General features: G+C 34.2%; 1 protein-coding gene across 1 annotated transcript in view; it reads right to left on the bottom strand.

The window, feature by feature from the left end:
- Positions 1-1,205: 1,205 nt before the first annotated feature.
- Positions 1,206-21,102, bottom strand: part of LOC139043169 (centromere-associated protein E-like) — a 47,172-nt gene continuing 27,275 nt past the window's right edge. The window contains exon 9 of the mRNA XM_070503451.1: positions 1,206-1,315. Within this exon, the coding sequence (XP_070359552.1) occupies positions 1,206-1,315 (110 nt within the window). The remainder of the gene's footprint in view (positions 1,316-21,102) is intronic.

Raw genomic sequence — 21,102 nt, 5'->3', positions numbered from 1 at the left:
AAGAAGTTGATGTTCTTTCTCCTGAAGTTCTTGGATCTTGAGATAAGCATACAATAAATTATGACATAGATAGATTTGATAAAAAGCTAAATAATAGTTTCTAAATTAATAGGCAAATCTTTACTTGTCTCCAATTTTAGGCTAACTCATATCTTGTTTCTTTACACAAAAGACCTGATTCAAACTCTCAGCTACTCAGATAACAACTTTAAAAAAATACCTGTGCTTTTAAGGCAGTATTTGTGTTTTCTAAATGTATTTGCATATTTAATATTTCATCTGTCTTCTCTGAAACAACTTCTCTGAGTTTATCAATAGTTTCTTGGTGTTCTTTCAGATGCATGTGAGCAATTTTGAGTTCTTCTTTTGTTTCCAGACCCTTTATTAGCATGTGAAGTTTAAAGAATATTTTAACAACATCATCTCAACACTGCCCCCCTTCCCAATTGGCTCAGTTTTAAGGAAACACAACAGATGAAGAAAAGGGTCTAACTGACCTTAACTTCAATTCTTCTTATGTATTCTTTAAGTTTCTCTCTCTCTACTTCAAAGGACTCTTGTAATTTCTGTAGATCATTTCTTTCTTTGGTTATGGATTTTATGTCCTCATAATTTTCACGGAGTTTCTGAGCCAACTCTAGCCTCTCCATTTTCATACTTTCCAACGTTAATTCTCGGTTCCTTAATTCATTCTTTATATTCTCCACGTCATTCATCTTTTCCTGCATCTTACTCATCTCTTCTTGTACACTAAGAAGTTGTTGCTGTTTTTCTTGGAGTTGTTGGCTCTTAAGAAATAAAGTTTTTATTATTACCATTTTGCCATATTATCTTAAAATTCTTATGTAAAATGTACTTTGCCAAACTGAGAGAATCATTATCACAGCCCTGCACACTACCCTAGTGGAAACAGACAAGCAGCACTGAAAGTAAAGCAGCTTCTAGGCATAGTGTCTGTACTGGGCTGAAGAGGGTCCCACCCAAAATTCAAGTCTACCCAGAACCTCAATGTGATCCGATTTGGAAAGAGGGTTTTTGCAGATGTAATTAGTTAAGGATTGAGAAGATACCCTACTGGACTAGGGTTGGGCCCTAAATCCAATGAGAATGTCCTCATAAGAGACGGGAAAGGACGCACAGAGACACAGAGAAGATCCTGTGAAGATGGAGACAGAGATTGAAGTGATGCAGCTACAGAACAAGGACTATCGAGGACAGCGGGAGCCACGGATAGCACAAGGCAAGGAAGGACTCTTCTCTAGAGCCTTCAGAAGAAGCATGGTCCTCCGACACCATGATTTTGGAATTCGAGAATCTAGAAATGTGACAGAATAAATTTCCATTGTTTTTATGCCAGCAAGTTTATGATAATTTGACACAGAAGTCCTAAGAAACTAACATAGTGTCACTTGGTTAATCAAGGAGGCAAAGTAAAAATGCGAAAAATTTAAAAAGAAAAGAGACTGACTAAATATATAGATGTACCTGGCAAATAAACTGTAATTCCTCATCTCTTAAAACCTTTTTGGATAATTTATTTTTAGTTCCAATAAGGTCTTTAGGGGATGGCCCACACAAACACTGAGGCATTAACTTTTACATAAGCCTATTGATATCACCTCTTTGGGAGGAGTATGAAATAGGAGGTTTTAGTAAATTCAATTAGGTTATAGTGAAAGGGATGAGAATTAAGAGAACATATATTAGGAAAAAAACATTCCACAGAAGCACAATGGAAACACTACGCTATTTATAATGCATGTAGCACTGTTCTTAGGATAAACAGAAAGATATCAGTGGGTCCATTTTAGAATTACTAGAGCAGTACAATTGTTCTAACAGTCTTAGCTCTTACACAATTATATTACAACAGCACCTTACTTCTAAAAAAGAAATAATTCAGGAACTTGCAAACATCTAAGAGATGGAAATAGTGACAAATCTTAGAGTTTAGAGAATGACTAATATAGCTCTATATAAGGGCAGGAGCTTTGTTTTACTGACTAATGTATATCAAGTGCCCAGAACAGTGCCTGGCCCACGGTAATGCTCAATAAATATTTGATGAATGAATGAATACATCATGAGTAGTTTAGATGAACCAAGGCCCCCTCTCATTGAAAGACTCTAGGATAATATAATACACACAAAAGAGGTTAGCTAAGATCCTAGTGTGAGTTCAAACTGTCCAAAATATTAGCATTGAGAGCTGTTCATTTGGGAGGTACATTCTATTTCTGGAATTTAGGTCTATTAGAACCAAAATTTATCACCAAAAAAAAAAAAGTTTAGTCAGGAAATATGGCCAGGAAGATAACTTTAAAAATTCACCTTTTCCTTTAGCTTTTCTTCAACTTCTGCCAGTTTCTCACAGGTCCTAGAAAGCTCTTTCTCTTTCTTTATGGTACAGTTCTTTTCTTGTGCAACTATCTCTTGTTGCTTTTTAAGTTCACCTCTAAGAATTCTTAATTCTTCCTGGTTTTCAATGGTCTAGAATTTTTAAAAAGTTGAGATTAAATGACACTAGCTTACATTTAGGAAATCAGGTAAAAATCAGCATTTACCTCAGCCTGAAAATGGAGAAATCATGGCAAACTATATTGGAAAAGACTAACTTAAAAAGAAAGTGAGTCTATTTTGATCATGTAAATGCCAAGAATCTGCTTTCTTATGCTGTTTCTTTATTGCTCAACTTACATTCCTACCACGAGAATTAGAACTGGATTTAGTATTCCATCATAAGAGGTTTGCTTGTTTTCTACCCTGAAGCCAAAAGAGACTGTTTCTAAGCTTTCATCGATAGACGATGAGACTGCAGGTTATAGGCTTTTCATATGCTGGGATGGCTTTGATTTTGAGCAAGCTCAAAACAGCAGCCGTCCTTTGCTAGCATGAATTGGACTAATCTTAGTTATTATGCTTAAAGAGTGACATTCTCAAGTATCAAGACCAAAAAACATTACAAGACAGATACCGAGAAGAAAATACAACTTTTGTCTGTACTCTTATTTACATTCAGCTCTTTGACCAAACAGACAATCCTAAGAAACATGGAAAATTACACAAAAGGTCAGGGTCTACTGTGATCCATAGCAAACTTCTGAAAATATTAATTTCAATCTATTACACATTAGATTGCCCCCACATATAGAAACAAAAACTAAAGTAGGTTTGAAAATATTGGCAAACATTAACAATTAAACATGAAATTTAAGAAAAATTACAACAGCATAAATAAAATAGAAACACTTAGGAACCAATTAACAAAATATGTCCAAGATCTGTACATTGAAATCTATACAACACATCACTGAGAGAACAGTTTATAGAAAGATACACAATAAGCACATAAAAAGATGCTCAACATCTTTAGTCATTAGGGAAAGGCAAATCAAAACAAGGTTACACCCAATAGAAATGGCTAAAATTAAAAACACCAATAATATGAAGTGTTGGTGGGGATGTGGAGCCATCAGAATTCTCTTAATGTGCTGATGAGAATGTAAAACGGTGCAACTATACTTTGGAAATCAGCCTAGTAAATTCTTACCAAGCTAAACATACATCTCCCTATGACCCAGCTATTTCACTTAGATCCATACTCTAGAGAAATAAAAAATATATGTTCATAAATACATTTGTATGAGAATGTTTATAGCAGCTTTATTCAAAATACCCAAATAGTAGAGATAACTCAAATTTCCATCAATACAGGAGAAAGGCTAAACAAATTGTGGCCTATTCATACACTGGAAGACTACCAAGCAGTAAAAAGGAGTGTAGAAAGAAGTGAGACAAAAGAGCACATGCAGTGTGATTCTATTTGTGTGAAGTTCTAGAAGAGACAGTGAGCTGAGGTGGAAAACATCAGGACAGTGACTATGTGGGGCAGAGGATGAGATCAGGATTGCCTGGGTGGAGGTGGGAGGGAACTTGCTGGGGTGGAGAGAACACAAGTAGAGACATTTGTCAAAAGTCATCACACTGGACACTCACATCAGATACATTTATTGCATGGAAATTATACCTCAATAAAGTTGTAAAAATCTAAAACATACAAAGACAAAAACACATTGCTGAATCTCACCATTCCAATACTGTCCCTCAGGTCAGTCTTCAGTTGCTCCTTTTCTGCAGTAACCCTCTCTAACATTTGTCGCAGTGCTGTTTTCTCCTGTATTAAAGAAAATATCTTTCTCTGTTGTTCAGTTAGCTCATTATCAACATCTGCAATCAGCACTTGGGTTTTTTTGGCTTCCAAACTCTGCTTTTTATCTATGCCAACCATCTAAAATATTAATACATTAGAGAAGAATTTCTTAGTAACAGTTTTAATAATAAAAATAGCCAAACTTCTATTACTTATTATGTACCAGGCACTATTTTCACACAGTGACACATTTAATCTTCCCCATAACCTTACAAGGTAGGCACTATTACTATCTCCGTTTGACAGGCAAGGAAACTGAATCCCAGAGAGGGTAGGTCACTTGCCCAAGGTCACTCAGAGAAGTTATCAGGCTTTGAATCCAAGTGGTCTGGTTCCAGAGCTCGTGCTCTTGTGCCTGTTCACTGGTAAGAGCTATGTGGACAGCTATAGATAATTCACAACTATCTTCATGTACGATGGGTTAACCTGGCTTTATGAAGGAGTAAGCCAGCTTAAACTCTCCCTCTTTATTTCTTTCCTTCAAAAGCTGGAAACCATAACTTATGCCCTACTACTAACAAATCTTTATTTTCAGAGTTTTATTATAGATAAGAGGGCAAAAGAGTTTTGTTAGAAACATATTTCATATTATAGTAGCATAATTCACCTTTTCATATTTTTCATATACTGCTTAAGAAAAGCATGTTATATAAATCCATTTATCCATAAATAAGTCTTAACCAAAGGTAACCTGATACATGGACTCCTTGGTAAAAGGAGACAAAGATTGATGTTACCAGTATGAAATTAGGGTATCACCATATAATCCTATACTAGCCCAGTAAAAACACTCAGCTGAATATTGGTCACAGATGTTTAAAAAGTTTTTGTAATAATCTATATTTAATTAGAAAAAAAAGAACAAGAAAAAAAATCATCCAATGACACCAACTTCACACAACCACTATTAGAATTTGGGAATATTTCCTTCCAGAGTTTCTTCTATTAAAAGAATTTTTTTAACATTGCAATTATGACTACTTTACATATAAGATCCTTTTTAGTTTTTCTTTCCCACTTAGATTAGATGATATGCATTTTCCCATGCTGTTACATAATCTCCAAATTATAATTTTTAGTAGTTGCTCAATTCTCTAGAGTGGATACAGACAAACCATATTTCATTTGGTTAGCCCCTTCTTTTTGGCAATCTGCATGAGCTTCTACAAGGATGAGCAGAGAGCTAACTACAACTACAGGAGAAATTAAGGCAGGAACACAGAGTCTTTGGGATTAGTCAGTCAGCTACTATAATTCAGAATCTTGCATCTTTACTCCTAAATATGGAAATGTACACAAAACAAAGCAGATTGAGACAAAGTGCAAAACTGAACTCAGCCTAGAAAGTATTCCAGCTACCATGGTTATGAGCAAATCTAATAGGTCTAATTATTAAATAAGGAAAAAAATTGTGTCCTTTATATGAGAATAAGCCTACTAATCACAAAGTTTAAAATTTCTGTTGAGACACACTAGAGAAACTCATTTCCAGAGAGAGACACATCAAGCAGGATTGAAAACGGGCACTCCTAGAGGCTTCATGATAGACCTACTAGGCTATCATAGGCTGCCCTCTGGTGCTCTGATAAACAGATTTATCTGGAAATCCCTAGACCCACTGCTTTATCCTCATGGGTGATTCCAGCATGAACACGATTTCACAAGACCAAGCTCACCTCAGCATTGCATCCCAGATTTCAGAAACCCTGATGAACAGAATGGCCCAGGAGAATTTCCAGTTAGACCCTTTTATCAACACAGATGATTCCAGCATGAACTTAATACCACAGACTGGCTGGTCCGGTGAGTGTAACTCTCCTTTTCCCTCACTCCGCCTCTACTGCTCCTTCTCATGGGGCCCTGTGACTGCATTTTGCATTTGTTTAAAAGCGGCTACTGACTGTGCATTTATTTTCAAAAAACTATTGAAAAACCTTTCCCCTTATAAAAGTGGAAGTCATAAATTTTAAATCAAGGTCAAGTGCCTTTGGCCCATAGTTGACCCAAAATATAGATAAACTGAGAATACAAGATACAGAGCAAGTGAAAATGCTTTCTAGGAAAGAATGACTGAAGCATAGGGAGAGAGGAAGAGAAAGCTCCTTTTCCAAGGCAGGAATATTGTACCCCAGAGTAAATGGGAAAAAAGAAGCTCATTATATAGAGTAATAGTATATAAAGGTATATAGAGGTTTCTTTACATAAGTTGGATCTTACTGAATTGTTCTTTAGTATGTATCTGTTTTTATTTAATAATGTATCCTGGAAATTTTCCAATTGTAGATGATGTCTACTTTAAAGAAATTCCATGACTATACAAAACTCTATTACATTTCTATACATTAACAATAAACAATTAAAAAAGGAAATAGAGAAAACAATCCATTTACAAAAGCATCAAAAAGAATAAAATATTAAGGAATAAACTTAACCAAGATGGCAAAGGCTTGTACAATGAAAACTACAAAATGTATCTGAAATACATTAAAGACACAAATAAATGGAAAGACGTCTCATGTTCACAGATTGGAAGACTTAATATTGTTAAGAAGTCAATGCTACCCAAAGCGATCTACAAATTTAATGCAATCCCTATAAAATCCTAATAGTGTTTTGCAGAAATAGAAAAATCCACCCTGAAATTCATATGGAATCTCAAGGGACTCCAAACAGGCAAAACAATCTTGAAAAAAGAACAGAGCTGAGGGTCTCACACACCCTGATTTCAAAACTTACTACAAAGTTATAGTAATCAAAACAGCTCAGTACTGGCATAAAGACAGATATATAGACCAATGAAATAGAAAACAGAGCCCAGAAATAAACCTTTGCATATGGTCAAATGATCTTTAACAAGGATGTCAAGACCATTCAATCATAAAGGATGGTATCTTCAACAAATGGTGTTGGGAAAACTGGATATCTCATGCAGAAGAAAGAAGTTGGGCCCTTACTTTACATCATATAAAAAAGTTAACTCAAAGTAGATCAAAGACCTAACCATAAGAACTAAAACTGTAAGATGCTTAGAAGAAAACATGGGAGAAAAACTTCATAAAGTGGATCTTGCCAATGATTTCTTGGATATGACACCAGAAGCACAGACAACAAAAGCAAAAAGAGATAAACTGGACTACATAAAAACTACAAATTTCTGTGCACCAAAGGACACAATCAACAGAGTGAAAAGGCAACCTAGGAATGGGAGAAAATATATGCAAGTCACACAATTGATAAAGGGTTAATATCCAGACTATATAAAGAATGTCTAAAATTCAACAACAAAAACCAAACAATCCAATTTAAAAATGAGTAAAGACTTGAACAGACATTTCTGTAAAGATATACAAATAGCCTACAAGCACATGAAAAGATGCTCAACATTACTAGTCATTAGGGAAATGCAAATAAAAACCACAATGAGATATCATCTCACACTTATTAGGATAGCTACTGTGAAAAAAGGAGAAAATAATACGTGTTGGTGAGAACTTGGAGAAATTGGAACCCTTATGCACTGCTGGTGGGAATGTAAAATGGTACAGCCATGATGGAAAACAGTATGACAGTTCCTCAAAAGATAAAAAACATGATCCAGTAAATCTGACATCCAAAAGAATTGAAAGCAGGGTCTCAGAGAGATATTTGTACACCATGTTCATAGCAGCATTATTCCCAACAGCAAAAAGGTGAAAGCAATCTTCAGTGCCCATTAATGGGTGAATGGTTAAACAAAATGTAGTATATACATACAATGGAATATTATTCAGCCCTAAAAAGGAAGGAATTTCTGATGTATGCTGCAACATAGAGGAACCTTGAGGACACTATGCTAAATGAAATAAGCCAGTCAAAAAAAGACAACATACTGCATGATTCCGCTTATGTGAGGTACCTAGAGTAGCCAAATTAAGAGAGATAGAAAGTGGAAAAGTGGTTGCTAGGGGCTAGAGGAGGGAGGGAATGAGGAATTGTTTAGTGGGTATAGAGTTTCAGCTTCACAAGATAAAAAGAATTCTGGAGATTGGTGGCACAACAACGTGAACGTACCTAACACTACTGAACTGTTTGCTTAAAAATGATAAAGATGGTAAATTTTATGCTATGTATATTTTACCACAATTAAAGATACAAAACAAACAAAAATAAATTTATACATATATATATATATATATATATGAATGACTACTACTCCAAGCTATGGATGTATGAAAGATTATTTCACCATTCTCCTATTGGTGAACGTTTTAAATTCCCAGTAGTAATTATTCTGGATTAAATAGTATTAAGTATAATAACAATGAAAAATAGTATAAAAAATTCTGACATATAAAAGGCATTTTTGAAAAGTAGAAATGCATTGTAAATAAATCAGTTATATAAAATTACAGGCAATCCCGTTATGGACTGAATTATGTCCTCCCAAAATCCACATGTTGAAGCTCTAAGCCTCAAAATGACTGTATTTGGAGAGAGGGCCTTTAAGGAGAGTAATTAGGGTTAAATGAGATCATATGGCTGGGGCCCTAACCCCATAGAACTGGTGTCCACTCCAGAAGCAGAAGAGAACCAGAGCTCTCTCGGCTCACACACAGAAGGGCCATGTGAGGAGAGGTGCCATCTGCATGATAGGAAGAGGGCTCACAAGAAACTGAATTTTCTAGCTCCTTAACCTTGGACCTCTAGCTTCTACAACTGGGAAAAAGTAAATTTCTGTTGTTTAAGCTACTTAGTCTATGATATTTTGTGATGGCAGACTAATATACCTCCCTTTTAAAAAATCATCATTAGCATCCTAGCCTTTCTTGTATATAATTAAATAACAAAGCAGCTCTTCTCCCCAGGTTTCAGGACAAAACGAACCATGCTGCCTAGAATAAGCTGAGATTTAAGCACAGCACAGCTCTAGAAACAGACATGAACACGACACACACATCGATAGTGAACTCTCAACTAGTACACAAAATCTGATATAAAACAAATATTTTACCCATAAGTAATAATAAGCACTCAATCTTTCTTACATTCTTAGAATTCAGAGGGGCTTTTAAAGATGTTTAAAATACACCAGGCCTCGGAAAATATCAGCTCAAAGTTTGAACTAACATTTTTGCCTTTTCCTTTTCCAACTGATTGTAAGCAGTTATATCTGAAGTTATTTCAAAGACACTAGGGCTAATCTTGTAAACTGTTGTTAGTTATTCACTGTGAATAATCAATAAGATTGAGGTCACCATTATGTACTTAAGTGTCTGAAGTTAAGGAGAAAGCTCACATATAGTATATGAAAACTCGAACAGAAATACCCTTTACCTTTTCCTGAAATTCATCCGAATTTTCTCCTATGTTTTCCTCTATACGCAAATTCCTGGAAGTTTCCTCAGAAATTTTCATTTTCAGTGTGTTAACTGTTTCTTGGTGTTGTTTTAAAGACTCAAGAGCATTTCGTAATTGTTCTTGGGTATCTATGTTCTTTGTCAGAGAAAGGGAACACAATTTCAATTAGAATAATGTGAAACAATGAAAATAACTTTATAGTTACTGCTTGATCATAAATAATAACTGATGGCTCCTGAACGTCTTGAAGAGGCTCTGAGTTTTCAGTTTACTCTGTCAAAGCCTCACCATGGTCACGGTGTCCTGAATGTCACTTCTGAGCTGGTCCCTCTCAATCTGCAGGCTCTCTTGGAGCTGTTTCAGGCCATCTTTTTCTTGGGTTAAGGTTCTTACTTCTGCTAAGGTTTGTTGAAGTTTCTCAGTAATCAGTGCTTTCTCCCTTTCGACAGTTTGCAGCCTAGAATCTCTACTTTCTAATTGTTGCTTCAGCTCTTTCACTTCATTTAACCTTTCTTGACTCTCAGCTGTTTTCTGCTGAAGTTCCTGGGTTTTGTAAGAAAGCTTTAAAATAAGAAAAAGTTACTGTGAGAAGCAGAGCATTCTGTGGCATCTATATAGAAGCCAAACCCCAGAAAACTAAAGACCATTTCCATAGAGGGTGTGTTGTACCAACCTCCATGTTCAAAGCATCCAAGCTTAAACCAAGTGTTTGAGCTTCTTTAGAGAGATTTCCTATGTTCTGACTCATTCTTGCATTCTCCTCAAGGACCATCTTATACTTTTGCTCAGTTTCAACATGTTGATTTTTAAAATCTTGGAATTCTTGATCAGTTCTTTTATAATTCAACTGGCTAGCTGCTAGGTCACTTTTAGTTTTCCCAACTTCTTCAAGTAAATCTTGAATTCTACTCTCTTTATGAACTACTTCAGAAAACAATTTGTCTTTTTCTGATGTTATTTTACAGAGCTCTTCAGATTTGTCATTTATCTACGGAAAAGAAATAAAATTTAGCTATGTTAGCAATATAAGATCCACTACAGCAGTTATCAGGAAAAGAAAAGCTTTATCTGCAAAAAAGAAAAAAGACATTGAAATTAAGCACAGATTTGACTGAGGAAAGGTAATATTTTTATTGTCACATCTTTATAACAATATATTATCCTGCTTAACTTTACCATCAAAGTTTTGTTTGGGTTCTAGTAAGGATTGAGTGGAGAAGAAACACTTAATTAGGATGTCTTTATTTCCTTATCTATCATTCTAAAGTGTTTTCTAACTTTATGGTGTTTCAGGCATCTTATGGTTTTTCTTAGAATTTGACTTATTATTTTCTTTCTAAAGGCTTTGAATGCAGCTCAGATTTCCAAAAACTTAATCCATGAATAATTTAAATTTTAAATAACTTAAATTTAAACTATTATTTAAGTAATTAATTTAAACCAACAATATCCAGCTTATAAATAGTTTAATCATTGTGAAAGATAAAGGAGAAGGAAGTGGGAAAAAGAGAGGAGAGCCAAAGTTGAGACAAAGGAGAGGGAGCGAGACAGTAGAGCTCTTGTAACCACAGGCTCAGGGTAGGAGGCAGGTCTGTGTAACTCAGCTTTTAGATCCATAACTATGTGTTGGGCTAAAAAACAGCATGTACTTTAAAGAGTTTTTAGGATGACTAAATAACGTTGCTAAAGTTGTTTAGCATGATGCTCACCATGTAGTAAGTACTCAAATTCTTGTCCTTTTTATTTCTTTCAGAAAGGCAGAAAAAGGAAAGGCTGGCAGAAGGTTTCCGGAATTGCTCACTAGGCTGCAATATTTACGTCAACCTCTAAAACTTCATCAATGCCACCCTCTTTACCTCCTTACTCTCCTTTATTCAACATAGTGATATGACCACAGCAACAGCACCAAAAAAGATAAAGACTAAGGGTGGGCCATCAATCTCTGTTGAAAAGCACTACATCTGAGGACTATAGAAATGGCCCCTACATGGATCTCATTACTAAGTATACTGTTACATATTCTTTGAAAATGTTCCTAACAAGCAGGGTCAAATGTTTACAGTCTCTTCACTGTTACTTTAAAACAAACTATGGCAAAATATTTAAGGCAATATTGCAAGGGTTTTTATTTCAAAGTAAGAGTTATTTGCTTAAAAACATATTTACCTCTTTCCTTAGCATTTCTACTTCTGAGGGTAAAGATTTCAACTCTGAGAGCAAATTAACTTCTTTATGCAAAGCTTCATTTTCTTCAACTTCTTTATTCAGTTCTTTCTGGAGATCAGTAATCTTTCTTCCTGATTCCAAATTACAGAGCAAATCTAGGATATTTTTGGTAAATTAAACAGTTTGCAGTTATTGGGACAATTTAAATTACATACAAACTTAGATTACTTAATCAGATTATATAAAATTTATTAAAGAAAGAACCAGTGTTGGTCAACAGGTAATCCAATTGTTAAAAGTTCTTGAATCGCCTTTTTCAAGATCGGGTCCAATTCATTTGAAAAATAATTCTTAAACCTTTATAATTTGAAGTCCATGGAAACACTTATAAATACTGACACCAAATGATATTGAAATTTAATATTAGGCTACTTACAAACATCAGAGAACAATGGACTTTTAATCATTGGAATGGAGGTGCAAAATCCTTTAGGCAGTTGGATTTGCAAAGAGGTAAGTCTGAAATTATAAAATACCTTTTGGAACTTTTCCATCTATAAGGCAGGTGAGTTTTGCTATTTCATTAAAAGAAGATTGTAATTCTTTCTCCAGATCAACTTGCATTTTCTTCTTTGCCTCCAACTGCCTTTGATATAACTGAATATCATTTTCCATTTGCTTGCATGCACTTGCAAGTTCTTTCTATGAGAGAAACAATACAAATTCACAAAAATGTAGTGATCATTACAACTGCTTTATTATAAATATAACAAAAATCACTTACCATTTTCTCTTTCAGCTCCAGATTTTCACTCCTGAGACAGGCTGCTTCTCTCTTGGCATCGAGGGCTACAGCCTCAGCATCGAACAGAGTCTGTTTCATCTGTTTGAGGTCTTGAATGTTTTCCTATACACACAACAAAAAGGATTTCCTGAAAGCTAACTTTCTTAGAGTTGGAAAAGACTTTAGAGAACACACACACAGATGTCATTCCTAACAAATCAAAAATGGTGAAAATACGTTAATCACCAAATTTTTTTTAGGATAGATGAAAAGAAATGACATTTTCGAAAATAAAAATATTTTTAAAAATTCTGGTTATCTTTTTCCAAATTATAAAAGCACTATATATATAGAAGTACTGTAATTTAAGAAATCTGTTATTGTTTAAAAAAGATTAACACAATTGTTGCTCAGCTAGCCTGTTAAAGTTTCCTACGTATTTTTAAATTATTCTCTCCAAAACATGACAGGTGAGCAATTAATAGTTAAAATTAAGAATATTAAATCACAAACTGAAAAAAAAAAGACAAACAATCCAAAAGAAAAAGAGAGAAAAGATACGAACAGGCAACTCACAGAAGAGAAAATATAACTGATAAATACATAAAAAGATCCACTGTGTCATTTTTAAAGAGAAGTAGCATTTTAACATGACTTTAGCTGACATGAATTCAACCATATGTCCTTGGGAAAACATTAATGCATGAATGAATGAATGAATGAATAAAGAGAAAGAAATAAAGAACAACTTTTAAAAAGTGGGCAATTCTGCTTGCCACTCTGTCAGTAGACACTCGAAGATTATATGAAAGTACCTTTCTTCCCAGGGCCTCCAAACAGTAACAACACTTTTAAAAAGAATCATTTGTGATTAATAGAAGGTAACAAAAAGTACTCTGACAAGTTCAAATGAAAACAAAAGAACAACAGAAACTAAGATTAAAAAAATTCTAGCTAGTGGACAGCCCCGTGGCCGAGTGGTTAAGTTCACGAGCTCCACTTCAGTGGCCCGGGGTTTTGCTGGTTCGGACCCTGGGTGCGGACATGGCATCACTCATCAGGCCATGCTGAGGCAGCATCACACATGCCACAGACAGAAGGACCCACAACTAGAACATACAACTATGTACTGGGGGGCTTTGGGGAGAAGAAGAAGAAAAAAAAAATGATGACGACGAGTGGCAACAGATGTGAGCTCAAGTGCCAATCTTTAAAAAAAGAAAAAAATTCTAGCTAGAAACTGTTGCCTTTTAAAAAAGGTGTTAAAAACTAGAATCAAACAGATACTTTCTTGAAGTAATCAGGTGGATTGAAAGCAAATAAAAAAATTTAACAATTTCACCATGAGATTCAAATGTTACTTAATGCCAAGATCTGATATCTTGGCTGAGATCAACTACATACTTCTTCATGCATTTGTATAAAACAATTGAAAAAAATTAAAATGTTTTTTGAATTACTGGTTTTTAATGGAAGCTCACTCCTAACTTACTTACATGCACTCAAAGAATGATGTCCTCAACTCTCTGAGCGATTCTTTATCTGTAGAATGGCAATGATACCAACAGTCCCTTTCCCATAGGGTTAGTGATAGGATTAAATAAAATACTAAATGTAAAACAACTACAACAACGCTCGGCACACAGTAGGCTCAACGTAAGCATTTGCTATGATGATGGTGATGGTACACTATAAATGCCAACATGATTACACAACAAAATAAACCTGATTTTTACCGATGAGTATGACAAGTCCATGTTCACATTTTCTGATTTTTGAGTGTCTATGTATTTCTGTAGCTTTTTAATCTGGTCTTCCTTTTCTCTAAGCAGCTCTACTTTTGAACTTAGTTCATTCTAAAAGAATCAAAGGAGAGTGAAACACAATTTAATTGGATCTAAATTCTAAGGGATTAAAAAGAATTTACATTTAATAGTTTAGACAGTAAAATTTAAAAGTTGATACTTAAAAAATATAATTCCTTCTCTTTTCTGAAATCATGTTCAATTACATATGATGTATATTTTATAGCTCTAGTCCCTTATCAACAGAAATATCAACATAAAAGCTCACCTCAAGATCTTGATTATACACTTCTGCATGCTTAACTAAATTCTTTAAGTTGGAAATTTCATGAATTAGTTGCATCTGTAAGAGCATCTGAACAGGCAACAGAGCAAACCAATAGTTAAACAGAGCAAAAAAAAAAAAAAGACAGCATTCATTCACTGCTTCAGAATCACCTAACACAGTAAGAAGGGCTGAGAGATAACTGTTCAAGCTACTGCAGCAGAGCACCTCATTATTTAAAAATACAAAAACTCTCCCAAAAGACCAAACCCAACTAACCAAACGAAAAATCCCAAAACCCCACAAAACAAAGAAGAAAACCTCGGCATAACCCAAATAACAGTTACATCATCTGTTAATAAAGTTACAATAACATCAAAAGTACATTAGTAGGCATCACTTGGAGGAGATGAACTGTAATCAAACTTTTAAAAAACATTCTCTGAATAGATTTTTGTTTTGGGTAAGTTAAATGCATAAATGTATTTACCCCGTAAGATTTTTTCTTCCCATGAATTAGCCATTTAGCTTTACACTGGCGTGCTTGTTAATGCGTTGTGATCTGGAATGCAGGTTTGGATTAGGCTGGTTCCATGTGGTGCTCACCAAAGCTACAGAGGTATGCACAGCATTACCAACTATCTACCCTGTTGGTTTATTCCACAGGGAATATTGGAAAGATGATGTTATCGCTTTACATTGTCCAACTGTCTAAAAGTATAAAGAATACTTAAAGATATAAGTATTTCTATTAAAGTTTCCTTTCTATCAAAATAGCTATAGCATTAACTATCTCAGTACCATAAACTTTTGTGTTCAAAACAAGTAAACTACAATTTCCTAAGATAAACATATTTTTCCTTAGAATTATTTAATCTTAATAATCAGATGAGTCCTTAAAGAGTAAAAGCAAATTCTAGTAGAATGCAAGTGACTGGCTGTTTCCATCCTAAACTAGTTTCAGATTTCAGACTAGTGTTGACGTTCTTATTTTAGGGCAGTATCATCCAACAGAAATATAATGTGAGCCAAATTTGTAATTTAAAATTTACTAGTAGCCACATTAAAAAATAAAACAGGTAGAATTAATTTTAATAATACATTTTATTTAACCTAATATATCCAAAATATTGTCATTTCTTCATGTAATCAATATAAAAAAAAATGAAATATTTTACATTCTTTTTTCATACTGAAGTCAATTCAGACTGGCCCCAATTCAAGTGCCCAGCTGCCACATGTGGTGAGTGGCTGCCCAATTGTTTGGCAAAGTTTTAGACATTTGTATAGGTTGTAATTTAAACTGGCTTCATCTTTTACCTCTTCTTCTCTGTTTCTAACTTTCGTGCAAGAAAACTGCCTATTTCTAATTTTTGTGCAAGAAAAGCACATTTACCAAAAAGAAAGAACTAAATGATCATTCTTAATTTTGGAAAATATTTAGAAAATAAAGATTTAGAAGGAAAAATTCTCCCACTTCTCATTTGAAATAGCACTTCATTTGAAGTATTGGTTCTCATAAACAGAAAAAGATGAAGCAACTTTTGTAAAGATCTGAGTGTAACCTTCCAATAACATATTGTTTAAGATGCTGAGCATAAAGTGTACAATACGATCAAAAGTTAATCTGTTGCTGCTTAAGAAAACAATGTAGATTTCAGCTGTAATTTTCCGCAGGTGAAATGAAATACTTAAGTTCTTAAGACAAAAATCTCCAAGTTGTGAAAATTATAAAATTAAATAAATCAAGTTTTTGTCTTAAGAACTTAAGTATTTCATTTCACCTGCTGAAACTTAGAGCTGAAATCTGCATTGTTTTCTTAAGCAGCAGGACTGAAATTTCTCTTGTTCCCTGAGCTTGATGATACTGACCTTATTTCTCCCTCTAAAATCACTATTTAAACATCCTATATTATGATATTCCCACTTGAGAATTATCCACAGCTTTGGTGATTTTTGGTGAAACCCTTTGGCAAACCAGAGCAATGACATAGGTCCTAAAGCCATAATTTGACTTTTACTCTTTTTTGGTTAAACTTTTCCCCAAAATATATGTTTTGGAACATATTTTACTGCATACACATAAACTTACAATATTTTCAGTTTAAAATGGAATGGATATTGTAAAACTGTCTTTGAAAAGAATAAGTTTTTATTACTTAATCTTTTATGTTACCTTACAGAACCTAGAATTTCAATTTATGTCCAAGAAAAACTGAAGAGAATAGGATTATTTTCCCCTTTGACTGTGGTTAAAAAAGAAAAAAAAATCCAGATGTGAGATTCAAGTCATACATTCTGTTATTTTGTAATCTTTTTGAGTGTGACAATTCAGTGAGCTTCAGTTTTTACTAATTGAACATATAAATGACGTAATAAAAAATTAGAGAAATTACTGCTACACTTATGCCCGAAGTTAATTTTACGTCATATTATTTATAATAAGAAATACACAAAAACTTAGATGAAATTTTGGAGTTTGAAGGGGCCTTGGCAAGCACCTGATCTAACCTCAGGGGTGGAGACGCGCAGGAAGGAAGCCCTATGAAATTCGGTGCTTGCTCAAGGCCTTGTCAATAATGCGTGCCAGGCTTGAATCCGCAGTGAGGTCGGGAGCAGCAAAACTGGGGCTTAAATCCATGGAGTCTGGCCCCAGAGAACCTGTTCTTAACCATGACGCCAGACCACCTCCTCTCAATAAAATCCAGTTTTACTGACTGAAGTCCACTGTTTTTTTCATGACATTTTGCATTTTGTCAATATGAGAATATTAAAAAAGGTAAAATGAAACTCTGGAGAACTTACAAACTTTTGCGTCTTAGGATATAATACCTATGAAATGTAGGATTAACTAATTTGTAGGTAGAATGGAAATAACATATTTGGCACAGGATTCTTTTTTCCTTTTAAAAAGGAAAAGAGGGTGAGAAACTAAACAATGACACAGAGGAAAAATGATTGTGTCCCTTTGGGCTATTCATACAGAAATCTGAGAAGCAGCTGCAAATTAACTCATACTTTAACCACACCAAACACTGGCTCTTAATTTTGGAGGGAATCACAGATCACTTCACAAGTATGATAACAGCTATGGATTCTCGTTCCCAAAAAATGAGTGAGTTCAAAACTTCTGCAAAATAATTTCATCGTGTCTATAAACTCTAAGTTAACGACTCTCTGCACTAAGAAATCTCTTGAATCTTTTGGACAATTTCTGTCTCCAAAGTCTGATGATTTGGGGATTAGGTTCTCTTAACATGTAGCCTAACATTATACACTGAGAAAATTTAACTAATCTGTTTCATTTCTAAAAATTCCATTAAAACTACTTGATATTAGTTATACTAATTTTTACAATAACTCTCTTATGGGAAAAGAAACATGCAAAATCAGCTTTCCCAGCTATTCTAATAATGTTCTAACTACTTAGGTACATACTTTCTAAAGAAAATGAAGTCCATTAATATGTAGTATCCATACATAAAACATTCACTAGATATTAAAATTCATATTGGTCTCAGAAGGAAACAGCTATGCTCTAGGCAGCAATTCTGGTATACTCAATAAAGTATTGATAACATACAAATTATCAGGAAATAATTTCTTCAAGATTAATTCATCAATAGGCAGATTCACCAAACCTGCTCAAAGATGTTTTTGATTCCTTCCTCTTCTTGCACACAAGCACAAGTGAAACAATTATGATTTAACTATTTTTAAAGCAATATAAATGAACTGATTATTTCTTAAATTCTCTAAATTGTGTGTACAAATGGAAAATGGTTGGGTTTTCAATATATCAACCTTAGAAATAAACATCTTTAAGAAAATGATACTTTTAAAAGTGTGGTTTTAGGGTCCAGCCTGGTGGTGTAGTGGTTAAGTTTGTGCACTCCATGGGTTTGGATGCCAGGTGCAGACCTACATAGCACTCGTCAAGCCATGCTGTGATGGTGTCCCACATACAAAATAGAGGGAGACCAGCACAGATGTTAGCTCAGGGACAATCTTCCTCAAGCAAAAAAAAGAGGAAGATTAGCAGCAGATGTTAGCTCAGGGCCAATCTTCCTCACACACACACAAAGTGTAGTTTTAGTTTAGTTTTGTGTTTCCACATCTTTTCATCTTTTACCTCTTGATCTTTTTCCGCTTTTCTTTCTAGAGCCTCAAATTCATGCAAATCATTCTTTTCTTTTAATTTCGATTCCATTTCTTCATTTTCTCTTCTTAGTTGTTCATAGTCTAGTACCAGACTATCATAGTTAGCACGAAGTGAATTCAACTCACTTTCTAAGTTTTCCTATTATAAACAAAACCAGATTTTCAAGTCAGAGAGGATTCAAGTTCTTTGTTTTGTTAACTAAAATCTGGATTAGTCAAATAATTCATTTAACCTTGAATCATTTGGTAGTTTGGGCCATTCTCCAATATCTTCCCAATGGTCTAGCTTGATCCACAGCATAACAGAAGGTCTGCCTTTTGGTAAACTAGCTAACATAGAATAGAGGAAGACTATTTTCAAAGAGATAGAATTAAAAAAGAAAGAAAGAAAGAAAGAAAGATCATATAAACAAATGCTCTGCCTGTGCCTGACTTAAAATTCAGTCGGGAGTAGGAGTAGGGCACATAATGGGAAGTCATCTGACCACAGATCCTTAAGCTCCTTGGTAATAAAGCTAATAATGTAATTCTCCACCTGCTTGACTCCTGTTTAATTTCTCAGACAGCTCTGAATTTAGGAAGTGACACGGAGCCATTATTTATTGACTTCTAAAACTCCAACGGCTGCCAGGCCTCACCGTGCTGAACAGAGGCCTGTTTCTGCTTTCTGTTCCATCATGAGGAAGAGTAAGCCATGAGTTAAAAGAAACTAAACCAACACTAGGGATTTGAAAAAAACAACAAACCTTCCAGAGTGTTTTAGGGACACAAAAGCATATAATTCCCCATAATAATTAATTATAAGAACCATTACAACTAATTATAATGGTTAGCTAATGATAATAACAATTCCCAAGAATCACTGCAATTTTATTTCAAAATTAAAATGAAATTTTCTTTAACAAATACATTTATATGACTATGTTATATTTCTTTGAATATTAGCAGCCTAGAAAGCAAACATGGAATCTAAACTTACTAAAGTATTCACTACAGTATTCCTTATTTCTTAAAGTTTTCATAAGACTATATAATTTTATTTACTTTCATTTTTCAGCATTATTTGGCAATATTACCCTTCCCTGATACACCATTCTACTTTATGCCTGAGAATTTTGATACTTTTAAAATCAGCCCTTTTTACCTTCAAGGGATGGCCCAAGGCAAAACAGAAACTTACCAAAAAATCATAGATACCAAGATCTGCTGGTAAAAACTAGAAGCAAAGGTTTACCTATTACCATACTTTAGGAAATGTTTAGCCTCTCTCTGTATGCCACAGTTACCAACGAGGAGTGTAACAAGTTGGGGAAGCCTTAATAAGAACCTCAACTACTACTGAAACAGTCAGAGCTAGAAATGTGCCACAACAGCAAACATCAATAACAAATGAATTTAAAGAAGAGTAAAAGGATAATGTTCTGTAAAATACATTTAAGTTACCTGACTTAGTAGTTTTGTTGCTGGATTCCACTCTGTCTCAGTTAATGTATCAAGAGTGTTACTGAAAATATCAGACTCTGAATAGAGAGCTATAATTAGGGGGAAAAGAAATTTATCCATAAACATGTTATTAAGTTTCCTAAAACTCAAATTAAAGATTAAAAAAATTCTGATCTGAGGTAATAAGCTCAAATTAGTTAATATGTGCTCACAGTATGAATGCCAAGAATATATAAACAGATGTGATCATTTATATTCTCGTGTGAATTAAGATCACTGGTTAGAATTAGTGATAAAATGTAGGATCCTTAGTACAACACATTCATGCACGGCATAAGGACGTTTCAGTCAAGGACGGACTGCATATACAACAGGCGTCCCACAAGATTAGTACCACAGAGCCCAGGTGTGTAGCAGGCTGTACCACCTAGGTTTGTGTAAGTGCACTCTGTGATGTTCACACAACAACAAAATTGCCTAAAGATGCACTTCTCAGAACACGTCCCATCATTAATCAACGTGCGACTGTATAGGTTAAAAGGACAAATTCTAAATTTGAGATTTAATCATTGTAAGCAGATTTTTAAATGCCCCTAAAAAATACTTATAATGTTAGAGACAAACTTTGCAACAGATTCCTGTGTAAATGCTACCCTTTCAAGATTAGCAAAGTTTAAGCCAGACATTATATGGGTACTAACTTAATGAGCAGTGATTAAAACAAAAACAAAAAATAAAAATATCTGTCTCAAATGTTTCAACTACAGCACATCATTCTTAAGAGATCTGGAAAAAATAGAGAACTTCATCAATGTTCACTTTCTTAAAATTACTTATTTTTATCATTGTAATCACATCTAAAATACATACATTTTATTTAACTGTGTTTATCACATTAACTGAGTTATAAATAAAGTCTCTCTTTATAGGG

The sequence above is a fragment of the Equus asinus genome, unplaced genomic scaffold, assembly GCF_041296235.1.
Source record: "Equus asinus isolate D_3611 breed Donkey unplaced genomic scaffold, EquAss-T2T_v2 contig_193, whole genome shotgun sequence".
Classification (NCBI taxonomy): Eukaryota; Metazoa; Chordata; class Mammalia; order Perissodactyla; family Equidae; genus Equus; species Equus asinus.
This window is presented reverse-complemented; position numbering and strand designations above follow the sequence as displayed.